General features: G+C 36.3%; 1 protein-coding gene across 1 annotated transcript in view; it reads left to right on the top strand.

Annotated features, from left to right (window-relative positions):
* The window catches only part of LRBA (LPS responsive beige-like anchor protein), a 424,995-nt gene that overhangs the window by 57,162 nt on the left and 343,567 nt on the right, over window positions 1-24,266 (top strand). Inside the window, exons 12-22 of the mRNA XM_074821286.1 lie at window positions 78-186; window positions 295-447; window positions 1,466-1,634; window positions 3,607-3,686; window positions 5,236-5,298; window positions 7,037-7,134; window positions 10,223-10,315; window positions 11,138-11,246; window positions 11,802-11,883; window positions 13,582-13,705; window positions 13,955-14,147. Coding sequence (XP_074677387.1) covers window positions 78-186; window positions 295-447; window positions 1,466-1,634; window positions 3,607-3,686; window positions 5,236-5,298; window positions 7,037-7,134; window positions 10,223-10,315; window positions 11,138-11,246; window positions 11,802-11,883; window positions 13,582-13,705; window positions 13,955-14,147 — 1,273 coding nt within the window. The remainder of the gene's footprint in view (window positions 1-77; window positions 187-294; window positions 448-1,465; window positions 1,635-3,606; window positions 3,687-5,235; window positions 5,299-7,036; window positions 7,135-10,222; window positions 10,316-11,137; window positions 11,247-11,801; window positions 11,884-13,581; window positions 13,706-13,954; window positions 14,148-24,266) is intronic.

The following is a 24,266-nucleotide window of genomic DNA, read 5'->3' on the forward strand; positions in this document are numbered from 1 at the left end:
TGTTAATATGGGAATACTTTGTGTCTCATTGTAACCCTTTAAAACATGTTTCCTTAATAAAACATTGTATTTTCCAGTTCTACTTTACTGGCTTTCATCATGGAGTTGTTGAAGAACTCCATTGCTATGCAAGAACAGATGCTTTCCTGTAAGGGCTTCCTTGTGATAGGATATAGCCTAGAAAAGGTAAAGCAAGTCTTTCTTGATGTCATACAATAATGTTGAATTTTTCGGAGATAAATACTTTTCCTAGACTGTTGCAGGGCTCTTCCTTAAGCAGACCTTCTTTTACAGTCTTCCAAAGCCCATGTTACCCGAGCTGTACTAGAACTTTGCCTTGCCTTTTCGAAATACCTGAGCAACTTACACAATGGGGTGCCCCTACTGAAGCAGCTGTGTGATTATGTTCTCCTTAATCCTGCAATATGGATTCATATACCAGCACAGGTAAAATTGCTTATTCTTATGAATAAGGTATCTTATGATGTATTGATTTGAGAGCGTTAAGACTAAGCCTGGACTCCAAGAATTATAGGTCCTGGCTCCCCAGCAGAAATAATACAGAAACTGTTTCCAGACTCTGGTTTTCTGCACGTAGCTGTCGAGTTTTGCAGGCTCCCAGGGTGTTCAAGGAGTTTGGAAACCTGCAGTGTTCTGCAGAGCAGAGCTGGGAGTGACTTCTGGAGTCCCTGACCCAGTCCACTGACCCAAGTCTCAGTGTTGCAGATTGAGAAGAATTTTGGATGGGTTAGTTGGCAAAAACCCAGCACTTTTAAGAGAAATTATCCTGGGTGTCCGGTTTGAAGTCTTTATTTAAATTGACATATTCCCTGCAGACTGTTTTGGTGAATCTGTGTTCTCTGAGAGCGAACAGCTTGGATGGAAACTTTCCAGTTGTTTCTACTTGAAACCTTCTTACCAAATTTTTTTGATCCTCTCCATAAGGGTTTGGTTTGCATTTCAAAAACTGCGACAGCATTAACAATGCTGCTGTTGAAGTTGTCGTAAAACTTTTGTTTGCTACAGCTAAATTAAATTATTGCGTATTATTTAAGTCATTATTTCTCAGAAGAAGAAGGGAAAGAAGACATGTAAGTAATTAAGCCTATAATAATTATGCACCTTTCTGTAATACTTTGTGTGACCCTGTTCTGAACAGAGAGGTTGGACTAGATGATCTCCAGAGGTGCCTTCCAATCCCAGCTGTCTGTCATTGTGTGAATACCATGCTTTCATGCTCCTATGAGTGTGGACTAGCTTAAAAAACCCCACAGCACTCTCTAGTTTTAGAAATAAAATGAAATTTTTCATCAGTTTGCAAGGGTTTTAAGAGCTTTGTGATTGAGCTATGCAGAGAAAATCTATTTCTTTAAGACATTTTAATAAATTAAATTTAAGAACGCAGTTGTCTGACGTGCTGCAATTTTGCTGTAATGATTTTTGATCTCCTGATTGGGTGTTGTAGGTTCAGCTGGTACTCTACACTTACCTATCTACGGAGTTCATTGGCACTGTTAACATATATGGTGCGATCCGACGCGTTGGGACAGTTCTTTTGGTCATGCATACCTTAAAGTACTATTACTGGGTAGTGAATCCTCAGGATCGCAGTGGTATAACTCCCAAGGGCATAGGTATGTATTCATTTCTACTCTCACAAGCTGGTTTGTTTTAAAAAAATCTTGTATACATTGTATAGAATAGAACTGTAAATACTCCAGAAAGAATTTTATTTTAGTGGGGTGGGTTCACTGTGACAGTTCAAGCAGTGTGCTTTTGCCCATAGGATGTTCTTGAAAGGTTTTTTTTTCACCATCTAATGGAAACTTTCTTCAGAAGTATCTTCTGTCATCGAAGACCTACATGAATTAATACTAGGTAGAAGTGGTCAGAGAAATAGTAGGGTTTTGGAAATGTAGAGCTGTGCCTGGGAGTGTGGTCTCTTTATGGAACTTGTTCAAGTACTGGACAGTCTTTAAATGCTTGTAAGATCTATTGATAATAGCAGTATAGCTGAAAACAAGCATACTGAGTCTATCTGACAGGTGTAGGGATCTGAACTTGTTGGAAAAATGCTTAATAAGCATCCTTAATCCAAACAGTTAATTTATGGTCAAAGAAGTAATAAGAAATTTAGAACAGGTGTTTAGTACTTGGCACAGAACAAGAACAAGATCCTAAGAAAAAAAAACAGAAAGGGGGTAGCTGCTTGACTAAGAAATCCAGTGCTGTAAAAGGAACTGGGAGAAGTGAAATGTGCACCAGCATAACACAAACACGTGCAGATGGAACTGGCACAGATAAGGGAATTAATGCTGTTTGGAAGTCTGACTTTATAACTCTTCTAATTGTTGTTGTGTGTTTTCTGGGGTTGGGCACACAGCCTTGGCAAAGGGTGAATAACTTATATCTCTACTCTCCCCTGTAAAGAATAAAGGCTCTGGAATATCAGACAGGAGCAGGTGATGAGAGAGAGTTAGATGTCCTGGAAGCAAGTGCTCCTTAGATGTGTCACGACTTCCTGTCACCGGCTTCTCAAAATGATCAACCCTTCCTGTTAGAGGGTTGCAAAGATTGTTTTGTAGTATTTTGCATCCTGTAAGAAGCAAAATGTGTGTGTGTTCTCCTTTCTTTTTATTGAAGACAGAAATTTACTTAAATTAGTTTCTGAACTGGATTTATTGAGCTTGAGGCAAGTGTATGTGTAGGATGGGTAGTCTTACTAATGGAGTTTAATGGCTTATTTTGACTAGACCAGTCTATATTGAAATTGTTCTTAAAACAAATATGCCTGTGGGCCTATACTGTATAAAACCAGACCCCTATGATCACATATATTTGCTAGTTGGTTTGCATTTTGCTGAAGATTAAGATCAAAAGAACTGTGAACCTATGAGCAAATGTAAAAACTATCCGTAGAAATGTGTTTGCAACAGTTCATTTGCTTTCTGTATGAAAGCTCTTACTTGGCTTTGACATTTGGCTGCACCTGTTTTTTTAACCTTGCCTCTCCTGGGAACTGCTCAGTGTTGGAGTATTTAAAATGTTTCAGTGAAAGTCTGCTTTATACAGGAGTGGCAGAAGCAAGTCCTTTTGACTTTGTTAAATTAAGTCATGGCTTTCAAGGTAATCTTTATGTATAGCAATGTAAGATTGGTTTTCTTTTTGTTGTGTATATAGCTAATGTGTAATAATGGCATGCAGTTCTTCCTTTGAGCTTTAGCAAAACTCTAAAAGAAATTGTAAACTGCAAAAATTTGAAAACTGGAAATTCTGACACAAAGTTCTCATATCAGTCTTATTCCTTGCATGAAGTTGGTTCATAGACACTGTAAGGAAGTGGTAAAATCATGAAAAGACTTTAGAGGAGTTTAGAAACTGTATTTAATAAAAGTCTTAGTAGAAGCTCACTAGTTGGGTGTTTTGCTAATAAACAGTGATAAAACGCATTACTGTGTTCTAGTCTGAAGTGGAGGAAATATAACTTTATTAGAATTGTGCCCTCTTCGGCCAGAAAAGGCCTTTTATTTTTCTTTATGTGAAAATGCACACTATGCTAATAACGACTGCTAATTTGCATTTCATATATTTACTTTTCTTTTGTAGACGGGCCACGGCCTACTCAAAAAGAGATTTTATCTCTGCGAGCATTCTTGTTGATGTTCATTAAACAGCTAGTGATGAAGGTAGGATAACTAAATTCTGATAGGATGTCTAAGTTTCCTTTCATAAAGAAATGCCTTTAGTACAGTATTTTTTTCTAAGCATGTTGAATTTTGTAAACAAATAAGTAAACAGAAATACCATGTAAGGTGCCTCGTTTTGTTGTGGTTCTTGCCACAGACAGCAGTGCTAAAGATGTGTTTTTCTCCTTTTAAAGCTGTTTTTTATCAAAAGTGGAGCTGTTAAGTCATTAACTTAGAAATGTTCACTACTGGGAAAATAAGTATTTAATTCCTTTTTTTTTAAATGAGAACAATATCACCTGCATCAGAAGTGCTTAAAGACTTAAGAGCAGCATTTGACATTACATGCTGTGGGTCAGTGGGACAGAGAAAGTCTCTATCACCACTCTTTCATTAGAAAGACTCTATCAATAAGTTTCACCACTGTGTATTAGATGTTAGAGGAATATTGAAATTCAACAGTTTTACTGCTTATAGACTCTTCTTAACCCTTTCCTGTTGTAAGCACTGATCTCTCCCTTCTCTCCCTTCTGTAGGCTGAGTTGTCTGTGTTTGAATCCAGCTCCCTTTTCCCCTCTTCCCCTGTGTTACCGAGGAACCAGTATGCTATGGGCTGTAGCCCCAGCAGTGTGGAGCAGTAACTACCAGAAAAGTTCTGCTCTTGACTCTTGTACTCTTACTTCAATTGCAGAACCAATTTAAAGGATCAGGGACAATTTAGCTATCAAACTCTAGAAGACTTTCGTTAAGTGTAATTTTCATGTTAAAAAAAATTTTAAAAAATTTCTGTCAGAGATTTGTAACTTGGGCTGTTTTGGATAGTTTCTCAAGGTCGGTGAAAAGCATGTCCATCATAAAAGGTTGATTCTTCTGCAAACTTTTTATTTGTACACAGTGGTGCAAAGTCTTTTCAGAAAATGAGAGACTTGCTTTAAAAAATAAAAGCCCTAGAAATGAACAAGCCTGCTTTTCTCTACCCTCATCCTGTTCTTAGAAACCATTGTTTTTGGGGTTTTTTTTTTTTTTTAACAAAAAGACCTCGAGGCATATTCCTGACATAGATGCCATAAATGATTTAAACTTCTGCAAAGTTGATAACAACTGAAGATAGGATTCCGTAGTGGAAAATAAGAAGCAAACTTAGCTGTAGGCATAGCTAATGGGCTTATAATTAAACATCCAGGTCTACTTTTGAATCTTCTTTGCCACCTTAATTTATTTCGACTATTGATAGGAAGCTCTCAGTTCAAATTATCTATATCATGTTATCATGTGTTACTCCTAACAATTTCATGTACTATATTACTATCTAGCTTATTTTCATACCTGTATTGGAGTTGTCTTAAAAGCACTTTTATAACCTTCTGTGGGTATTTTCTGGGCAGCAAAAAAAGCTACCTTCCATCTATGAAGCTATTATAGTACTAAGTAAAAACAAATTTGTCTTGTGGGACTTCTCTGTATATAACCATTGCATGTAATAATGGTCTTTTGGGAACAGTACTTTTGTACTTGAAAGGTGACAGTTAAAACCTGATTGTTTTTGAAGGACTATGGAATAAAAGAAGATGAACTGCAGGCTATCCTCAATTATCTGCTCACTATACACGAGGTAATTTTTAATTTGGGGGGTGTGTGGGTGGAGAGGTGTACTACTACTGCTGTTTGTGATCATCAAATATTTGAGTATCTTCAAATATTACCAGCTTTATGCCACAAGATGGCTCTGTAGAGGAAGTAGCAAACATTGTCCAACTCTCTTCAGTGTAGTGTGCTGAATTGCCAATATTCTTGCAGTGATTTAAGCACTATGTTCAATGTTAGATTGAAGTTCATTAAGCCAGTAAGTCAAAATGGTTTCTTATGTTGTTCTGCAAACTGATTTACCAAGCAGAAAAACAGATGGTGAGACTGACTTTAAAAAAAAAAAGACAAAACCTTGTTTTATGCTGCCTCAGTAATATTTTTTCGTTTGTTTTTCTCTCCTTTTTATTTTGCTTCTTAAATAAAGCAATAAAATTGAAAACATGCATTAAAAAATAAAGATGTATGTTAATGGCATCTAAGAGAAGCATATAAACTTAATTGGGAGAAAATGTTGGTTACCACTGATACATCTGCATCTTCATATTTTAACATGAGGAAAAGGCACTTTATGCCAGATGCAACATCAAAGACAAGGGAAATGGGGACATAAATCTAACTGATCTCATCTCTGTAAGGGTGCTTGAAATGGGTAAAATAAGGAATTAATTGAACTTCACTTCAAGCAGCATGGATTTTTTTCTTTTTTTGTTTACACCTATGTTTTCTTTTTATTATCTGTGCTGGTTGCTGCTACTTGGTAGTACCATGGTCAAACAATTTAAGTCATTTCACTTTATATGGAGATGTGAAAAATAAGACTCTTGGTAACATGTAAGTGTAAACCAGAATAGCAGAAGCTTTATGTAGCCTTCAGATGAGGAGGTGATATTTTAACTATCTTAGCAGTTTACATGGTCAAGTCTAAAAGACCCATGAATGCTGAATCCTACAAAATTGGGTATCTAGTTGTAAACTCAGAAAAACATCAACAAGAAAAAGTAAAATTCAGTCTTCTCATAGTGCTCATTCATCAGTGATAATATCTGTAATGCTAGCTAGTAATACCAGGTGAACACAGTTGTTCAGGGGTTGTAAAACTGTTTTCTAATAGAGAATCAGAATATTTGTTCAAAAGTGTTGGAAAGTGGGTTTTTTAAATAATACTACGAAGAATGGGAAAAGACAACAGTTGCATTTTGTGACTTTGTAGGTTATTTTTAGTTATAATTAACTTGGAACAAATTAATAAACTGTAGCTTAGAGTGCTTTAGACTAATAGTATGGAAAACTTTACTGAGCAGCTTGAATTACCCGTTTTAAGTGTCTGTGGCAGGTGGTGGTATTTTTTTTTCCTGGGGTGGACATTTGTTAGTAGAGATTTTGCGTTAAACACCACCCTGTGCCCCAGAAAATGTGCAGCAGTTTATTTCTAGCTCCTGTGCAGTAAAAAATGGGGAAATATCTGTGTAAACAGATGAGCATTTGTATGGAAGGAAATAGCATAGTTTGATAGTCCATTCCCTGTCAAAGGCTTACATTCCAGACACAGATGTATCACTTTCCACTGTAAAAAAATAAAGAGGTTTTTTTGGTAATATTTTCTCCTGTCCTTCCAGATCTCTAGCTCTTTGGTCCTGGCCTAATTGTTTTGGTCCTATTATTCTCCAGATCATTTTGGAATGTTCTGTAGTGGTTCTTTTAACCAAAACAATGTTCTCACATACATGCATTTTTAATTGAAGTTTGTAACTTTTATTCAACAGGATGACAATCTAATGGATGTCTTGCAGTTGCTTGTTGCTCTGATGTCAGAGCATCCCAGTTCTATGATCCCTGCTTTTGATCAGAGGAATGGATTACAGTAAGTTTGAATTTTGTAAGTGGGCAAGAGGAGATAGGATTTTGACTATACCGTTGCTTGCTAGAATTCCCATGAAATCTGAAAGGTTCTCGTCAGTGTATATGTTGCAATCTTAGACTCCTCATCTTGGGAGATTTTTGTGTCCAGGTGTTCTTTTGACAAGAGGTGATGTTGGATTTATTATCAAGGAGGGATTTTTTTTTTAATCTTTCCAAGCTGTCAGTCATGCTTAAATAGGTAGTGATCAATTTGAGTTAGTCTGTACACTGATGTTAAGTCTTCATCTACTAGCGCTTAGTCTTCAGTCTCCCGTTCTTACATATGTTGTAGAACGGAAAGTGGGCTGACAAAAATTGGTTCAGATTTCTTCTGATCTTTGTTAGCTTTTTTCCTTTATTTTTTTTTTAACATGTAAAGCATTATGGGACTTCTGCAGAAGAAACCTTTATTTAAATTTAGCACTTTGTAATATGGACTGTTCACAACCTCTTTTTCCCAACAAACAGAAAAATATTGTTTAACACTGTTGTGAGAGAAAAGTAGGTAAAGTAGCAAATTCTGCTAACAGTAAAAGCACAAGAGAAGATCTGCTAGAAAAAGACTAAGTTATGACTCTGATTTTGTGTTGTGGCTCTCAGAGGGTGGTCACATTATTGAGCTTTTCTAATTTAAAATGAACCTGCCTGGACATAGTGGGGAAAAAAATTGGATCAGGCAAACAAATGTAAGAACTATTCCTAGAAGGGTATGTGGAGTAGTAATTCTCTCACTGTGTAAAGGCAGAGTCTCATTTCATACATTTTGTTGCACCTTTTGGTTAACCCCTATTTATACATATATTTTTTTCAGTCGCCGTTTCTCAAGAGACAACATTCAGGCACGTTCATAATTGTTTTCTCTCCTTTTAGTGCTAGACTGATTTTTTTTTTTTTTCTCACCCATTTTCTTCAGCTTTGACTTCATTTGTATGGTAATGTATTATGCTATGGGAAACTAATAAAAACTCTAAATAATAAAGTATTTGAATGTCATGTTGGGTCTCCATTGCAATATGTTTGGTTTTATTTAACAACCGGCAGTAGACATTTTCTTTTTTATTAACGAGTATATGGGTAAGTCAGTACGAATAGTGAGTCCACAGTGAGAAATCACTTTGTTTTCCTGTCTCATTTGTTACATTCCTTCCTCCTGTATTGTCTCCAGTCACTTAATGGGTGGTTTGTATGCCTATTGATGCATCTACTTTTTGCAATTAAAACACCATAGTCCTGAAATTTTAAAATAATTTTCCAAAGCGTTATAAATATTTGGAGTTTTCAATAATTAAAATTTTAAAACTAACCAATCTACTGAAAAAATAAGTGTAAGGAAATATTTTTTCCCCATACAATTAGGTAACCCTCATACTGTTCTGTTAAGACAAGCAGGGAAATGGATTATATTGCTTGAATGAACACTGTATCGTGGGCTTGCTCGTTTCTCTGATTCTATAGCTGCTGTGGCTGCAGCTTTCTCCAGGATAAGTTATTTGTTATAGACAACTGGTTTTTAATCACTCCTGGGTTTTCACTAGGTTTTTTTGGTCTTAGTTTAGATATCCTGGGTAATATTTTTAGGGATGCAAAAGTGAAGGAGTATATAACTAGTGATGAGTGCTCAGTTCTGTATAGATAAGGCCCCAAAACTTGAATAAGTCCCTTGAACTTCTTACAACTGTCTGATCTAAAATGCAGTATTATAAGGTGGGATATTTTTTTCCATTCCCCCTAATAAACTGATACAAATGTCCTCAGAAACTTACACAGAAAATATTCACAGCAAAGGCTGAGTACGTACCTTCTGTTCCAATATAATTTCATGGAGCATTAGGAAATTAATCTTTTCTTTTTTTCAGAGTTTAGTAGTCTTTGTAGGTATCTGCTAAATCGTATTTCACAAATTCAAAGATCTGTCCAATTCCATGAACCATAGCCCAACTAAAATCAGGTAGTGACATGGTCATATGCACTTTACTGTCTAAAAAGTAAGCAATGAATGAAATTGGCTGTAATTGATAAATACATTTAGATGTCTTATGTTTTTGAGAGATTTACAGAGGTCGAAAACTTGCATTTGTTATTCTTCACATTGACTGAAGGCCAATATTAGAATTTTTCACTGTGTAAATAAACTTCATTTAATAAAAGATTAAGCTTTAATGTACTGCAAATAAATGTTTGAGGAGTTAAATTAAATACTAGTCCGATTTCTTTTTATTCGGGGAGTGGAAGGCATAGATACACGTGGTGAGATCTGTGCAATATTACAGACTGAATTGGTAATGTCAAATATATTTAAGGTTACTGGACGCTGTAAGAGTGTATGTCCAATTGTTTATTAATTTACCAGACTTTAATCAGTTGCATCAACACTTTCTTTGCTGTGTTTGTTGCACTCTCATTTTCTTTCTTGGAAAAACTGCAGTCAGAACTGTTCATATAGTATCTAGTACTTTGCTACAGACATGCCCCTTGCTCCCTTCAGCTTTCTTCTTAAACCTCTTTAGTGGAGAATCATAAGAGGGTGTAGAACATAATCATAAGGAGGTGAAGAGAAGAAACAAATGTAGGTGAAATGAGAAGAATGCCTCCTGACTTGGTGTCTTCCTCTATCCCTCCTGAGGGCGCAACACCATTCACAGGTGTCAGATATTAGTGGTAGTAATAAATCTCCCTCCATACATGGCTAGTCCTATCCAGCCACATTTATACCGAAACAATTGCTTGCTTAGTTTTTTGGATAAAATATCAGATTGACACAGTTCTCAATATAGGAATTGCAGCAGATTTTCCCAGCATGTCTTATGTATTGATAGTTGGGAGATATTTAAAGTTGATTAAAAATCTCTAAATGTAATTATAAAATGCGAAATCGCAAACTATTGTGCCATCAACAGAAACATCATGCTGGTTTTTGTAGTCTTATGAATAGTCATGCTTTTAAATTAGGCTCAGAGACAAATATATTTGCAGTCTACTGCAGTTCGCTTGTCACAAAAATTGCTGTGTGTTTCAACCGTTTTAGGAAGCCTTGTGTTTTCTCCACTTAGGGTTGTCTACAAGCTTTTAGCATCACAAAGTGAAGGCATCAGGGTGCAAGCTCTAAAAGTGATGGGATATTTCTTAAAGCATCTCGCTCCAAAGTAAGTACTAGTTTCAGTCTTAAAACACCCCCCCCCCCCCCCCCCCCCCCCCCCCCCGAAAAAGAAGGAAAAAAGGTAGGTTGTGACACATATGTGTCATATATTATTTTGTGTGTATGTATACACATGTGTTTTTATGTAAAGTAAAAAAAAGCTGTACTGTCACTAAATATGCTTCACTGAATAAGAACTAAGAACTACTATTCTTCAAGTACTCTTCAATTTGTTTGTCATTAATACATTTCTGATATGGTACAATTACTTGCTATTGGCAACTAGTGTCCAGGCATTATCACTTCCTTACCAGATTCACACTTGCAGTACAGCTGCCTGCTTTTAAAAGTGCTCCTTTTTCGTAATTCCACTGAAATTGGTAGCAAGAATTAGACTGCTGAGATTGAACCCTGTGTTACTTACCAAGAACTAGATTTAATATGTCTCCAGTTGACTACAATAGTAGATAACTATTGAGATCGCTGTCCATGGTTGTATTTTTGAATGAAATGAAGACAAAAATGCCCTTTCCTTAGTGTTGATCAAGAAATCCCTAAGGATGTGTTTCAGCTTTTTGGGCTTGTGGGTGAGGACTGCATTTACAGAAGAAAGTTATCTGTCCTGTTTGTCTTCAGGGAATGACTTGTCTTTTCAGAATTTGAATCCTTGCCCTTTTCCTTAACTAAAAGTGAAAGACTTAAGGAACAAAAAAGAAAAAGATGTTTCCAGTGATTTCATATTTCTTGAGGCACACTTTTTTAAACTTTTTTTTTTTCCCTAAGGCAAGTTAAATATGTAAGTTTATTTTATCTTTCTATACTATTTCAGGAGAAAAGCTGAAGTCATGCTTGGACATGGATTGTTCTCTTTGTTGACTGAAAGGCTGATGCTTCAGACAAGTTTAATCACCATGACCACATACAATGTCCTATTTGAGGTAGTAATATACTGTAGTTAGGATCCAATCTTCCTAATTACTTGTAAGACATTGTTAGAAAATTGCTTACATATTTGTGCTGATATGTTCCAGATGACATTAAACCTTGGCGTGATGCAGCTGAGTGCTGCTTTTTTTTTCCAAAGCTCACTACTTGAGATTTCCTCCCCACCCCCATTAACTTGATTATGCTTGTTATGAACAATTCTAGATAATAAGTAACCTGAATGTCTCAAGCAGACACTCATATATATGTGGAATTTTATTATAGCAATGATCTTGCCTTATGATGATTGTTTTGGTTAGATTCAGGTTTCTCTTCCAGTGTATTTAAAATAAGTGTGCACTTAAGAGAAAGCAAAGAAAAAATAGTATAGAGTAAAATTTTAAGAACAGGATGAAATAAATTATCAAGGAAGACAACAAGTGAGTTTTTTGGATAATTTTTAGAACCATGGTGAAATAATGATCGTTCTGTATGAAGGATGTATCCAACTATTTTTCAGTAAACTGTCTTTATGAACATTAATGTGGCGACTTCTTCTTTCTTGCTAGATTCTGACCGAACAGATTTGCACTCAAGTGGTACATAAACAACATCCTGACCCAGATTCAACAGTGAAGATACAAAATCCTCGTAAGAATGTTACGCGTTTCTAAGTGCTACCATAAGAAAAGTCTGCTCTAAAAGAAAACATGAGAAAGCTTATTATTTACTTTCACCAGTCTTAATTCTGATCTCAGTTTTACATCGTCTTTCATAAAAAGGAAAGATAACGTGCATTTAATTGGAGTTATTTAGGAAGCATGTCTCTAGCTTTTTCAGAGGCGTTTTATGGGTCTAAATGTGTATGTAGTTCATAACTCACCCTTTTTGGCTGTGCAGTCATGTTATGAAATGGTTTTTCAAGACTTGTGTGCACAGGATACTTTGATTTAATACATGTTAAGGTTCCAGCAAAATTCTGATTGCATTATTTAGTGATGTCAGACTAAATTACCTGAAATATGGAAACAGCCTTCATCTTAAATTACATTCAGTATGACAGCACTAGATGGAAAGTAGGAGAAATGTATCTACCCAGTGTTTTGGTTAGCTTACTTTATGGGAAATATCTTGATATGAAACTTTAGATGTCTTTTGAACTAAGAGAAAATACTGATCTCCTTTCCTGAATTATATGCATTATTAATGTGCTCTGTATATAATACAATGGACTTATGATAGCTTTGGGAGTTCATTTTTTCTGGAGAAATAATAGATTTTTCACTTTCATAGATGCTTTGTCATTAAGTGTAGGTCACAATTGTGGGTTTCCTTCATGTGGAAAGTGGGGGGAAGAGGAAAGAAAGCAAAGCAGATGCAGAGGAAAGAAATCTGGTTGCAGTATGCCATTTGCCTCCTGGTGAATCTGTATGAAGCAAGAGAGGGGAGGAGATTTCTGTTACTTTCTTTTAAAATTTTTGAAGTTGGCAGTCACTGCTGTGGTTAATATAGATTATTTGAGGTATGAGTCTGGAGTTATCTAGGTCTAGCAGGAAGAGTAGCTTCTAGACTACCTTTTTAAGATCAGAGGTAATATCATCAAGTAAGAAATTTATCTTTTTAAAGAAATTGTACGAGGTTTACTGAAACTATCACAGTGACCATGTTCAAATTGCAGCCTAATTTATTTACAAAGTTAACTTTTCTTTTAAAATAACAAGAACAGTGACTACGCCACAGCTTCAAAAAGGGGAATGTACCCAGACCGTTTACTGTCTCCTAAAAGTATAGAAAACATTATGCTCACAAGAGGTGAAATTTTACATCAGGAAGGTTTTGTCCCCTTTCTCAACCTTTTTTTAATAACAGAAATTGTTAAGTCTAATCAGAAGTTTTTCAGATTCTTTGAAAATTCAGTATTATTGAGGTAGAGCAAAATCTATGCATTTTTCTCATATAATGATTTTATAATGGATACATTGTATTACGTGAATTTCCTTAGAAAAAGGTTCTGACAGATTCTGATAGCTTGTCATTTGTCGTGCAATAACATTTGTGTTACTTAAACTTGGTAATTCAAAAAAATTTCAGAATAATTTAACTTGGATTCCATTTTCTTCAACTATTTAGGTCTACAAATCCCCCTGATGGTGACCAGGTCTGAGGAGTCTTGGGAGAAGGGATCTGTATTAGTTAAATCTTCTACTCAAATAGAGATGTGCTTTTTCTCAGTATAAAACTTTTTTTATATAGCATCACTTTTTTCTTGTAAAAACAGTATTGGAAGATGTCCTGTATTTTGTGCTGTGCTTAGTACTAATGTTTTGTTGCTCACGAACTGTTTTACAGAGATTTTGAAGGTTATTGCAATCCTGCTACGTAATTCTCCACAGTGTCCAGAAACTCTGGAGGTTCGGCGAGCCTTTCTCTCAGATATGATTAAACTTTTTAATAACAGCAGAGAAAACAGGAGGTAAGATAGCTTGCTATATACACATGTATACAGAGGAAGTAACGAGGTCTAGTAAATCAGACTCATTAAGCAGATGCAGCTTCATTGCTGTGCAGCAAATTCTATAGTATAGTATAGTCTTCCATATGTAAAATTAGAGAAGCTTGCACATAGCACTTCTTTTAAACATGTTGAATTCCTGACTTAGCTCATGTATATTTCTAAGATATATTTTGAATTTTGATTAAGTAGTGTGTGTGCATTTTGCAGGAGTTTGTTGCAGTGCTCCGTCTGGCAGGAGTGGATGCTTTCCCTCTGCTGTTTTAATCCAAAGACTTCCGAGGAACAGAAGATAACTGAGATGGTGTATACCATATTTCGAATTTTGCTCTACCATGCAATCAAATACGAGTGGGGTGGCTGGCGTGTTTGGGTGGATACGCTGTCAATCACACATTCAAAGGTGAGTGTTGGAAATAGTTGGAAAGTTTCGTTATGCTGTGTAATTAGATTTAGAGCTTTAAAAGTGCTGTATCATACAGTGAGAATAGTCTTGAAGTGAAGGACAGTAGTTAAATAAAAGCCCAGTGTTTGTTACTGGGCATAACTTTCAAATATTTGACAATTAAATGTTGTTGCTTGAACACAAATCTTTTTTTGTTGTTGCTCAAATTGTGATAGTTTATACTGAAAATGGCACATGTTTTCAGAAATGAGGTAATCGAATCTCAGGAGGATTTCTGAAAAATTTTAGTCCTGGTTTTGCTTTTAAATAATGACATGAACACAAGGTGGCGCACCATATCTATTCATAAACAAAAATACCTTTTGATAACATCAAAAGGCAGTAAAACAAACCAGTAAAAAGCAAAGAAATCAAAGTTAAGACAGATGTTTCAGCTGTTAAGCTGTCATGGAATACAGGGCAAGAATGCAAATCCTTGCAGTATGAAGGAGACTATTACCCTGCATTATTCTTCTGTCGGATTTTTTGTTGTTGTTACAACCAGAATTATAACATAAAAGTTATTAGTGGATCTTCAAGCGAGGCACAGTAGAATAAAAGATAACTGCCCTGCCTTATTCTGAATGAGCGTGGGACTCATAATTATTCTGGTTTCTCAGAAATATTTACTTAAGATGAATTAAATCATAAATTATATATTTCTAAATGTGTGCAACTTAACAGTGCAAAAAGGACATCTGTGAATCCTGAAGATCACTTTAAGGAATTGTTAGCATTTCTGAGGTCCTTGATTTTTTTTTTTTTTTTTCTCAAAATTAGTCAGCCTCTGCACACAGCAAGAATACTGTTATTTTGCAGCTCTGTTTATCGAATTCAGAGCTCGATGGTGGATTATTGGGTTATGGGCAGACAAATGTAGAAATCTATATAATAAGTGTGTGAAATAATATTAATAAATAGTCACTTAGCTAAATGGAATCCAGGTGCAAAGAATCCAGGGCCAGATTTTAACCCTTACAGAGATTAAGACTATTTCAACGACTAAAATGTAATCTTCTTTTGTGTCAGCTCTGCATTCTTCAGAAAACCTGTTTCCTCTCTTTCTCCCAAGATGCAGAGGGCATGGGTGGAGTAGATTGTACAATGCCAAGCTGTAGCCAGAGTAAAGATCCCTAAGAGTTTATAGAAACTGGCATAATTTAAAGCATTTGTGTGATTGCTGGGAATGACCGGGGAACTGTCCCTGGGGAAAGATGGAGAGGTGAGTGAAGGAAGATCAGCTTTCCACCTCTGTTATACAGAACTTTGGTGTATTGAATTTAAAAATTATCTAGCACATGATCTTATAAGCTGTAGTTCTATTCTTAGACTTTTTGTAAGATATTGTAATGTTGGAAATCTCATTTAAACAGCTTCTATGTCAAAATGATTATATGGATTTTTGGTCATTATCTTCAGTGACTTAATGTGGCTAATCAATGGTCTAGAGTTCATAGAGCAAAACCCAAGATTTTACTGTGATGCCATGGCCAAATGTTGAGAAAAACATGGTTTTAGAAAATACCAAAAAAATTGAGGTATAGCTAATGTTACTTTTGGTTGTTTTTTGTTTTTGTTTTTTGTTTTTTTCCCCAAAAGGCTGCATGTTTTTGTGCAATACCATAGTGAATGAGAAAATGACATGCTTCACTCTTTGTGTTTCTCACTTCTGGTTCCTGGCATGCTGGCGTAGTGAGGTACCGTTGGTTGTAGAAGTAACTTCCTCTATCAGTTTTCCCAAGTCTAGCTTTATTGGCTTCCTGGTCAAAATACAAGGACTGTTTGTTCTTCCAACCTACTTTCTCTAAAGTTGAACAATGGCAAGGTTAGAAATGTGTGCTTGTGGGCAGAGCTAGCAGCAGAGTGGTGGTGTAATTTGGAAGGAATTGTAAAGGAGTTCCGTTTGTTTGGACATTAGTGCTAATCCAGTTCCAGTTGTGTTAATGTGCTACTCCACATCCAGTTCCAGAAGCCTAAATGAAAATGCTTAAACAACAAAAGCACCCCAAAACTAACTTAACAATCGTGATATGAACGACGATGTGATAATCAAGGATTTTAAAATTGGATTTTTTTCACCTTTATGATGCATTTGCTGTTTGAACTTTTTTATAAATAATACATGCAATTTATGCAAGTAGCAGTATAAAGCTAGGTGATATTTCATAACTATCTTTTAATTACATAAACATAAATTAGGATAAATCACAACAAAACTCTGTGGTAAAACCTTACTAATCACTTGCAAATGTCTGTATAAACTGATATTAATATCTAATGATACGGAATTTTTAATCCCTCTAATTTTATTTATTTTGAATATTCATGTATCCTCTTATACCAATATTGAGATTCATAGAGATTCACACGTAACATAGTGTAGACATAATTCAGTGGGCAAATTGTTCAATGCTACGTGCATCTCGGATGTTTTTGATTTCTAGCATGCTTTCAAAGTAATGTGGGAATTATGGGAACAAAAATATTTCCTTAACATTGCTAAGAGTATAACCAATTTGTGGTTTTATTATTTCATCTCTAATTGTATTGGGTTACTGCTTATTTTTCCTTTTTACAACCCTTTGCGCCATTCTTGCCACTAATTTATAACACCATTCTATGATGAAGAACTAGTACATAAAGGACTAGTGTTACAGAATTGGATAGGTTTTGCAGAGCTACACATCAAGATACATGCAGCTGCTATAAAAAGCCAAAGAAACTCAATTGCAATTTTATTGTCCAGTTTGATAGATTTCCTGCCACCTTTGTAGCAGGGAAGCTGTTTGTCACTGTAACCCTCTCCTCCAACAGCTGCACAACGTTTTATAAGCAGCAACGGCTTTTCTAGCATAATTGCACTGCATTGGTTTCCTTACACTCAGAATTTAGAAGGTGTGTGTAACATTTTTAAAACCACATTTCTTAGTATTGCTCACGTATTTTGCTCATTTCCATATTATATTTTTTGATGTTTTCCAGATATTAACACAGTGTATACAAAGGTGTTTAATCTGTGGCTCCTAGTTCAATAAAAATATTAATGAAAAAATTAAATCACAACTCTGGTTTGTTCTAACTGTCCGGTGCTGAATTTATGAGAGCATATCAGAACTTCCGTTTTTTAAATATTGTAACTATGCTAGCTGGGTCTTAGATTTTTATCTGTCTAGCCATGTCACTTCATAAAAAGGACCAATGATTTTGGGGTTAATAATAGGAAACAGGTAAAGAATGGTGGACAACTTGCCTTTCTGACCTTTTGGCTTCCCCAAGTTTTTAAAGAATATAATGATTTGCACAGTGTAATGCACTCCTAAATTATCTGAGTGTTTCAAACTACTGCGAAGAACTAACATTTGCTTACTTCAGGCCCTTAAATACATTTCACTACTTAAAAGTTGCTTCATGTTACCATGTGGTTTGGTTAAAGAAAAGATATTTGGGTAAATTCTGATTATGTTTTTTTTTTTTAGTAGGTCAAGAAATTTTCATTGAGTAAGGCTCAGAAATGTTTTGTTATTGCTGTATAAGTGGAAAAATTTTGTTCAGTGGTCTGAATGGGAAGAAGTATAATCTTAAAACGTTAGTACTGTAACATGTGGTGTATTTCTAAATAATTGTTAGTTTTCAGTCTAAGGAAGCACAGTTGCAATAAACAGTGGTGAATGTTAAGTAAATTTGTATGTTCTCTGGTGCCCCACTCATTTAATACAGGAGAAATAAAAAAAAAAAAAAAGATGCATACAGCACTTACAATTTACATGTGTTATGTTTTCCTGATTTTCATCACTGTCAGATGAGGGAAAACCAGCAAAACCAGCAAAGATTAGGTGGTGGAGGAGATAATATATGATGGCAATTTAAAAACTAATTTGCAGAGAAGTAAACATGGCTCAGTAGTTCTAGAAAGTAACAGGCCATCAGGATCTTTTGAATTGAAATCCCACTGACATTCATGAGTTATTGAGGACAGTTTTGTCTCCATTTTTTCTCCCTATCTTGAGTCTCCCACAGTGGTCTGTGCAGGCATTTTTAGTTCTGGGGCATTTTAAAGGCTTCAGATGTTCTTCAGTCCTCTGAAAAGCACGTCTGCATTGCCCTGAGGGGAAGCTGAGGTAGCTAGCCAACAGGGTCCATGTACTATGGCAGGTGTTTGCTTTTCAGTTGTGTGATGCCCAGTACATCAGATGGTATAAATAGTTATTTACAAAAAAATATTGCTTAGTCTAGACACAAATGATTCTTGGGGCGGGGTGGGGGGGCAATGTCACCCGGCTTACAGAGAGGAGAAGGAACTTGGAGACTAGACCGTGCAGCCTCCCTTAAAGCTGTGTACCCTCCAAGGTGTGTGGTCATGACACAATCCTTCACCTTTTCTAGGTGTTTCCTTGTGACAGCTTCTTTTGTAGTAGGCGTGTGGGAAGGCTTTTCCTAACCAATGCCTCTGAGGAGAAGAAAGTATTTTCGTTATTCAGCAGGCAGAAGAGTTGGGAGGAGGAATCTGTATCACTGATGGGCTCTTAACGGGGAGCTCCTCCATCTCATTATTCGCTCAGTTTGAGTGAGTGGAATGTCATGAGTAAAGCTGCAGGATGCTAAAATTTGGCTGACTCAGACTGAAAGAAAAGTGTGAAATAGGGGATAGGAACAGAGTGAGCAAGGTAAACTGAGATTTTATGAAGCAGCAAAGAACAGATCAGCTGGGTAGAGGAAGCCGCACAGAAGCCTTAAAAGAAGAGTATAGTAGAGACTTGCTACTGGTTGAGAAGAGCCAGAGGTCTCCAAAAGAAGAAATGGGGAAACATTTGCAGTGGAAAGGACTGATGCATGAAGAGGCAAACGGCTATGAGAGAGTCTTCCTAAGCAAAGATGACCTGAAGAGAGAATGGATTCTCATCTGTATAACTTGGTATAAAAATCATTGGAAGATGGGACCTGTCTGCAGCCTCAAGAATTGTCAGTGGCTTCCTTTGCTGTTGTGGTAGAGTTTGAGGCAAACCTCCTCCATGCTTGCTGCTACCTGTGTTCAGGTTCTGGCTGTCTTGTGGCTGTAGGGACTGACTTGGGCCTCTGGGCTGTGAGTTGAAATGATGGATGTGGAGTCTGTGCTACAGAGCTGCCAACAATGCGTGGAGACATTGGAAAAGGTTGGCCAAAGAGAGAAGTGCCCAAGACCTGTAGCTGGGTATTATGGCACTGCAGAGTGGTAAACACTGAATTTAGTTACAACATGTTTTTTTTAATAACTATGTATCAAATATGTACAAGGCAGAATTTGACAGTCTGCTGAACTGTAGGAATGGTGTCAGGGCTTGAGATAGACAGGAAATACATACTTTGAGAGGATAATATGCTCATGTCTTGCAATTTAAACAAATTAAAAGCAGTAGTTGCATTAGTGAAAATGAACAAATACACGTTTAGTATGCTGTTTCAATTTATTATTGTATGGTGATGTAACAGTAAGCTATACCTTGATTTGAAAATAAAACACTGCCAACATAAATAAAATTATCTCCCAGATAAGCAAAGACTTTTACAAATTATATTGACTAGTACTTGCTTCCTTATTCTAGAAATTATTTGCTTGCATATTTCTTTCCCAGGCTGAGGAGAAAAAAGGCAAAAGTATTGCAACTTAGATGAAAATGCAGGAACATGAAAATGTGTTGGTAGAGTGGTTTTGTCCCTCCCACCCACTCTGTGTCAATGAATGCTTTTTTGGTGGAAGCTTAGACTCCTTCTAGAAACTTCTCATATATAGTGTCCTGCATAAGATATGTCAGTTTGCTTTTCTTAGTTTTCTTCTGTGAACCACTCAGAAATAACCCAGAGATTCCTCAGGTCGGTGGGTTACAGGCTGTGAGTCAGTGTATGATGCACACAGTACCTTTCTATCTTTCACTTCACCAAACTGAAAATTAGGTTTGATATCTTCAGATATTGTGCCTCCCACCTAAACAGACCTGCTTTTGTCTGGAGATTAGTTTCCACTTTTGAACAGTAGTGTTGCTAGAGGAGAAGTGGAAAAACAGGTCAATAAAGTCCTTGTTAAGATTTAAAAAGTTGTAACGCTTTCTGGACTTATGAAGAGTTTATTGATGGTGTCAGGAGCACAGGAGCTAGTTTGCACTGAGCAGACTCTATAAGGGAACAGCAGTACTATATAACTGTCTGACCTGTCTGGCAGACATTCCCTTCCTTATTCTACTCTACAAAATTGCCCACAGGATAATGGAAAAAAAAAAAGGACAAATTCTTAACGTATAGCTAAAATATTTTCCCTGTGTTCTTTAATGCAAATGTCAGTCATCTGAACCTTTTTCATTGCCATATGCTAATTTTTCTCTTTGGCAATTAGTAAACATTGGATGTCAAATTAAGTTAAAATTAATGGCAGAGGCAAATGTTGCAGTTATTAGCTCACAAGTATCTTTAACTAGTAGTGCGTAGACATGCATTCCAAGCATTGCAAACAGCTATGGATTAACCATCAAATGATGGTGAAGATTAATGATTGGCCTTTTAGCTCACTAATTTAGAACAATTTCTAGTAATTAATTTTGTATTATCAGCTTTACAGTTGCAAGTGCCTTAAGGAAAGTAAAAAATGACTCAAGTACATTTAAGGTTCTTCAAGCTAACAGTTGTCTTATAAATTGTTGCATGCTTGCAGATCCTAATGTTTAATCTTCAATACCTTTATATACTATATCTGTCCGCTTGTATTTAGTGATCATAACTTCTACTTAATTTTGCATTTTTGTTGATACTACTTTTGTTACCCTTAGATATTTTCTTTGTAGGATGTATTGTTTGGCTTTGTGAACTTGTGTGCTTCCTAAATGCCATGTCATGCGACAGGAAGTGTGGGGGAAGAATTGTCCAGTGCCTCCATCGCAGTACCACTATTTCTTGGTTTCCTGTCAAACCAAATTACAAATTAGTAAGAACTGTTTATACAGGTTTGTTAAAAAGTTGGATTTTACAAAGCAGTATTTCTTAAATTTGTTTTCTTTTTTTATATAAGTAAGAAAACCCCAAAATTGAAATGCACGTTTGAAAAATACTGTTTTAGGTAGTCTGTGTAATTTTGTGCATTGCTATTTTAATTTGCATATTATTTAAAGGACAGTAATTATTACATTACATGACACTAATTTGTTCTGATGTTTATGGTGGAAGTAGAATATGCTATCCTTTAAGTGAATTTTGGCTTTTTTTAAAGTGATGTTCTCCTGTCGTTCCATACTGTCTAATTTTCTTTACCAGTGTGTCTCTCCTTGCAGTTTCTTGCATTGTTTTTAAATCAACGTAGATTTTCATCAGATTGTACTTGGATTTATTTGTCCATGAGTTTACATTGCCTATCTGTAAAGATAAGTTGTCTGTATTGACCTTCTTGCCACTGTTTTTTTCTTCTTTTTTTTTTTTTTTGGTAGTAGTAGTAGTGATTAACAATCCTGAAGAGCACAGTTTGATTTCCAGAGTGTTGCTCTGTAATGGCTTCCAAACCATTGTTTGTTCCCGTTTCAGATGAGACTGATTATGAAATTATGTTGCATCCCTGTACCATACATTATATTTTTAACTGTTGACGGTAGCTGCGCAAAGATCAACTTGTTGCAAAGCCAGTTGCATCTCTAACCTATACAGTCAGTAGAACTCATACTTGTAACTTTCAATGGTCTTAGGAAAACCAAACCTGCTCAGTTTGTAATTCAGGATCCACATGCTGACCTTCAAAATGAATACAAATACCTGTGGTGCCTATCTGACTTCAAGGTAGCATGTGTAGGTTATTAGGAAGAACAAACCGTACAACAGGGAACTCTCTTAAGAGACAAAAGAGAGAAAGTAGCATGGGAAGATTTTGAATAATGAATAAGATAAGTATATATTGGTAATAAACACTGGGGGGCTTTGTTGAAACAGTGGCTAGTTTTTAGAAAGAATTTGCTTTTGTGATTGCTTAGATTATAAAAAATAGGGAGTCTTAGATCTAGATGAACTTTTCTTCCAACACTGAAATTCTAAGTGTCTTTAAAATCAAATGAGAAGTTATGATGTTAAAGAAAGAGCCTGAAGGCAGGGGGACTCCATTGTTGGCAAGGCAATAAGAACTTAAGCTATTAAGAATAACTTAAATCTTGGCTATGGCGTGTTTATTAATGAGGCAGTGAAGTTGCTAATAAGGGCCCAGAAAATTTGGAGCTTTCAGTAATGTAATATGAAGTATGACATGCACATAACGATCTTGTTAGGATTGTGGAGATGTGGTGGGATGGCTCCTCTGACTGGAGTGATGTCATGAAGAGATACCAGCTCTTTAGGAAGTACAGACTGGGAAGGTGAGGAGTGGGAGTTGCCCTTTAGGTGAGAGAGCAGTTGGAGTGCATGGAGCTCTGCCTGGGGATGAATAAGGAGCCAGCTGAGAGTTTCTGGATTAGGATTGAAGAGAGGACAGGTAAAAGTGATGTTAGAGGGGGTGTCTGCTTCAGGCCGCCTGCCCAGCAAGAGCAAGCAGATGGGAGCAGCCTCAGGTTTGCAGGTCCTGGCCCTCATGGGCCTGATACATGCTGGAGGGACAACACAGCAGGACGTAAAGAATCCAGGAGGCTCCTTGAGTTCATTGAGAGCTTCTTCCTCCTCCAAGTGATAGAGGAGCCAACAAGGAGAGGTGCTTTGCTGGACCCTTATACTCACCACCATCAAGGGGCTTGTTGGGAATGTGAAGGTCAGAGGCAGCCTTGGCTGAAGTGACTGTGAGATGGAGTTCAGGATCCTGAGGGGGGGGTGGAGAGTAAAAGCAAGCTCACAACCTTGGAGAACAGATTTTGACTTGTTTTCAGGCAAGGTTGATTTAATGCTGTTAACACGATGATAAATTTGGTTGCTAAGAGAAAATCAAGCTGCAATAGGCTTTTGTAAAGGGAATTGGGTTGGTAGCACACTAGGAAAAAGTCAGCATTATAGAAAAAGAGTCCATCACAGGTTATACAAAGGGAGATATAAGTAACTGGCCATTTCTCCAAAAATAGTTGCCAGCACCGTAGAATATGTTTGTGGATTGGAAAGTGAGAAGTCATAAAGTAGGTTGCTTTTACTCCTGCATATGAATTTAACAAGACTTACACTGGAATGATGTGTGAAAATATGGACATTCACACTATTAAAGATTTTTTTTTTTAAGAGCTGGAAAAGTTGTAGAAGGGGGTCACAGGAAGAATTCTAATACTTAGAATGAAAGCTCATTCTTTTTCGATGGTCCTGTTACTTCATCTTTTGGGCTTTTAAAAACATTTATAGTAAGTTAAAGAAAAAAAACCACCTTGCAACACATTATTTCTTTCTCATTGAGCTATTTTTAATAACTCGGAAATGCAGACATAATTAGTGACTAGAAATTGAAGCTAGACTTTCAAAATTAAGAGTGATACTTTTTTTTTTTTTAAAGATAGTAGAGTAGATTTGGAACAAATGATCCAGGAGAGATTTCATCTCTTGATTTTTAAAACCAGGGCTGTACAACTTTCTGGATGCTGTCATCCAGTCCATGGGCTGGGCTCAATGTGTAGGAAAGGGAGCTAAAATCAAGGGCTGGGCTAGATTATCTAAGGTTACTTTCTGGCTTAACCTCAGTGATTCCTTGAAGTTCAAGGGGAAAGCAGCTGTAACAGAACTGATGATATGCTTTCAGAATGCGTTTAAAAGTTATACTGCTTGATGCTTACAATTTACTTTAACCAGGTTGGTAATTTATTAAATCACTTACGTAGATCGGGCTGCTGGAACTTAAAACTTTATGTCGCTGTTAAAGCTTGTGTTCTGTAAGGACCAGTGTAAGCATCAAGTGTTGCTCGATGAAACTCTTGTAACATTGTGAATGTGCTCTTTTTGCAAGGTGGATTTAGTAACTGTCAGCCCTGCAAAACATCTCTATGATTCATTCCATTAAGATTGAATTGTTGCTGTTATTGAACATGTGCTGTGAGTCATGTACTACTTTCCTTTGCACTCAAGTTTGAGCACTGAAGAAAATCTTATTTTGTAACAAGTCCCTCCAGCCACTGT

The sequence above is a fragment of the Strix aluco genome, chromosome 4 (genome assembly GCF_031877795.1).
Source record: "Strix aluco isolate bStrAlu1 chromosome 4, bStrAlu1.hap1, whole genome shotgun sequence".
NCBI lineage: Eukaryota > Metazoa > Chordata > Aves > Strigiformes > Strigidae > Strix > Strix aluco.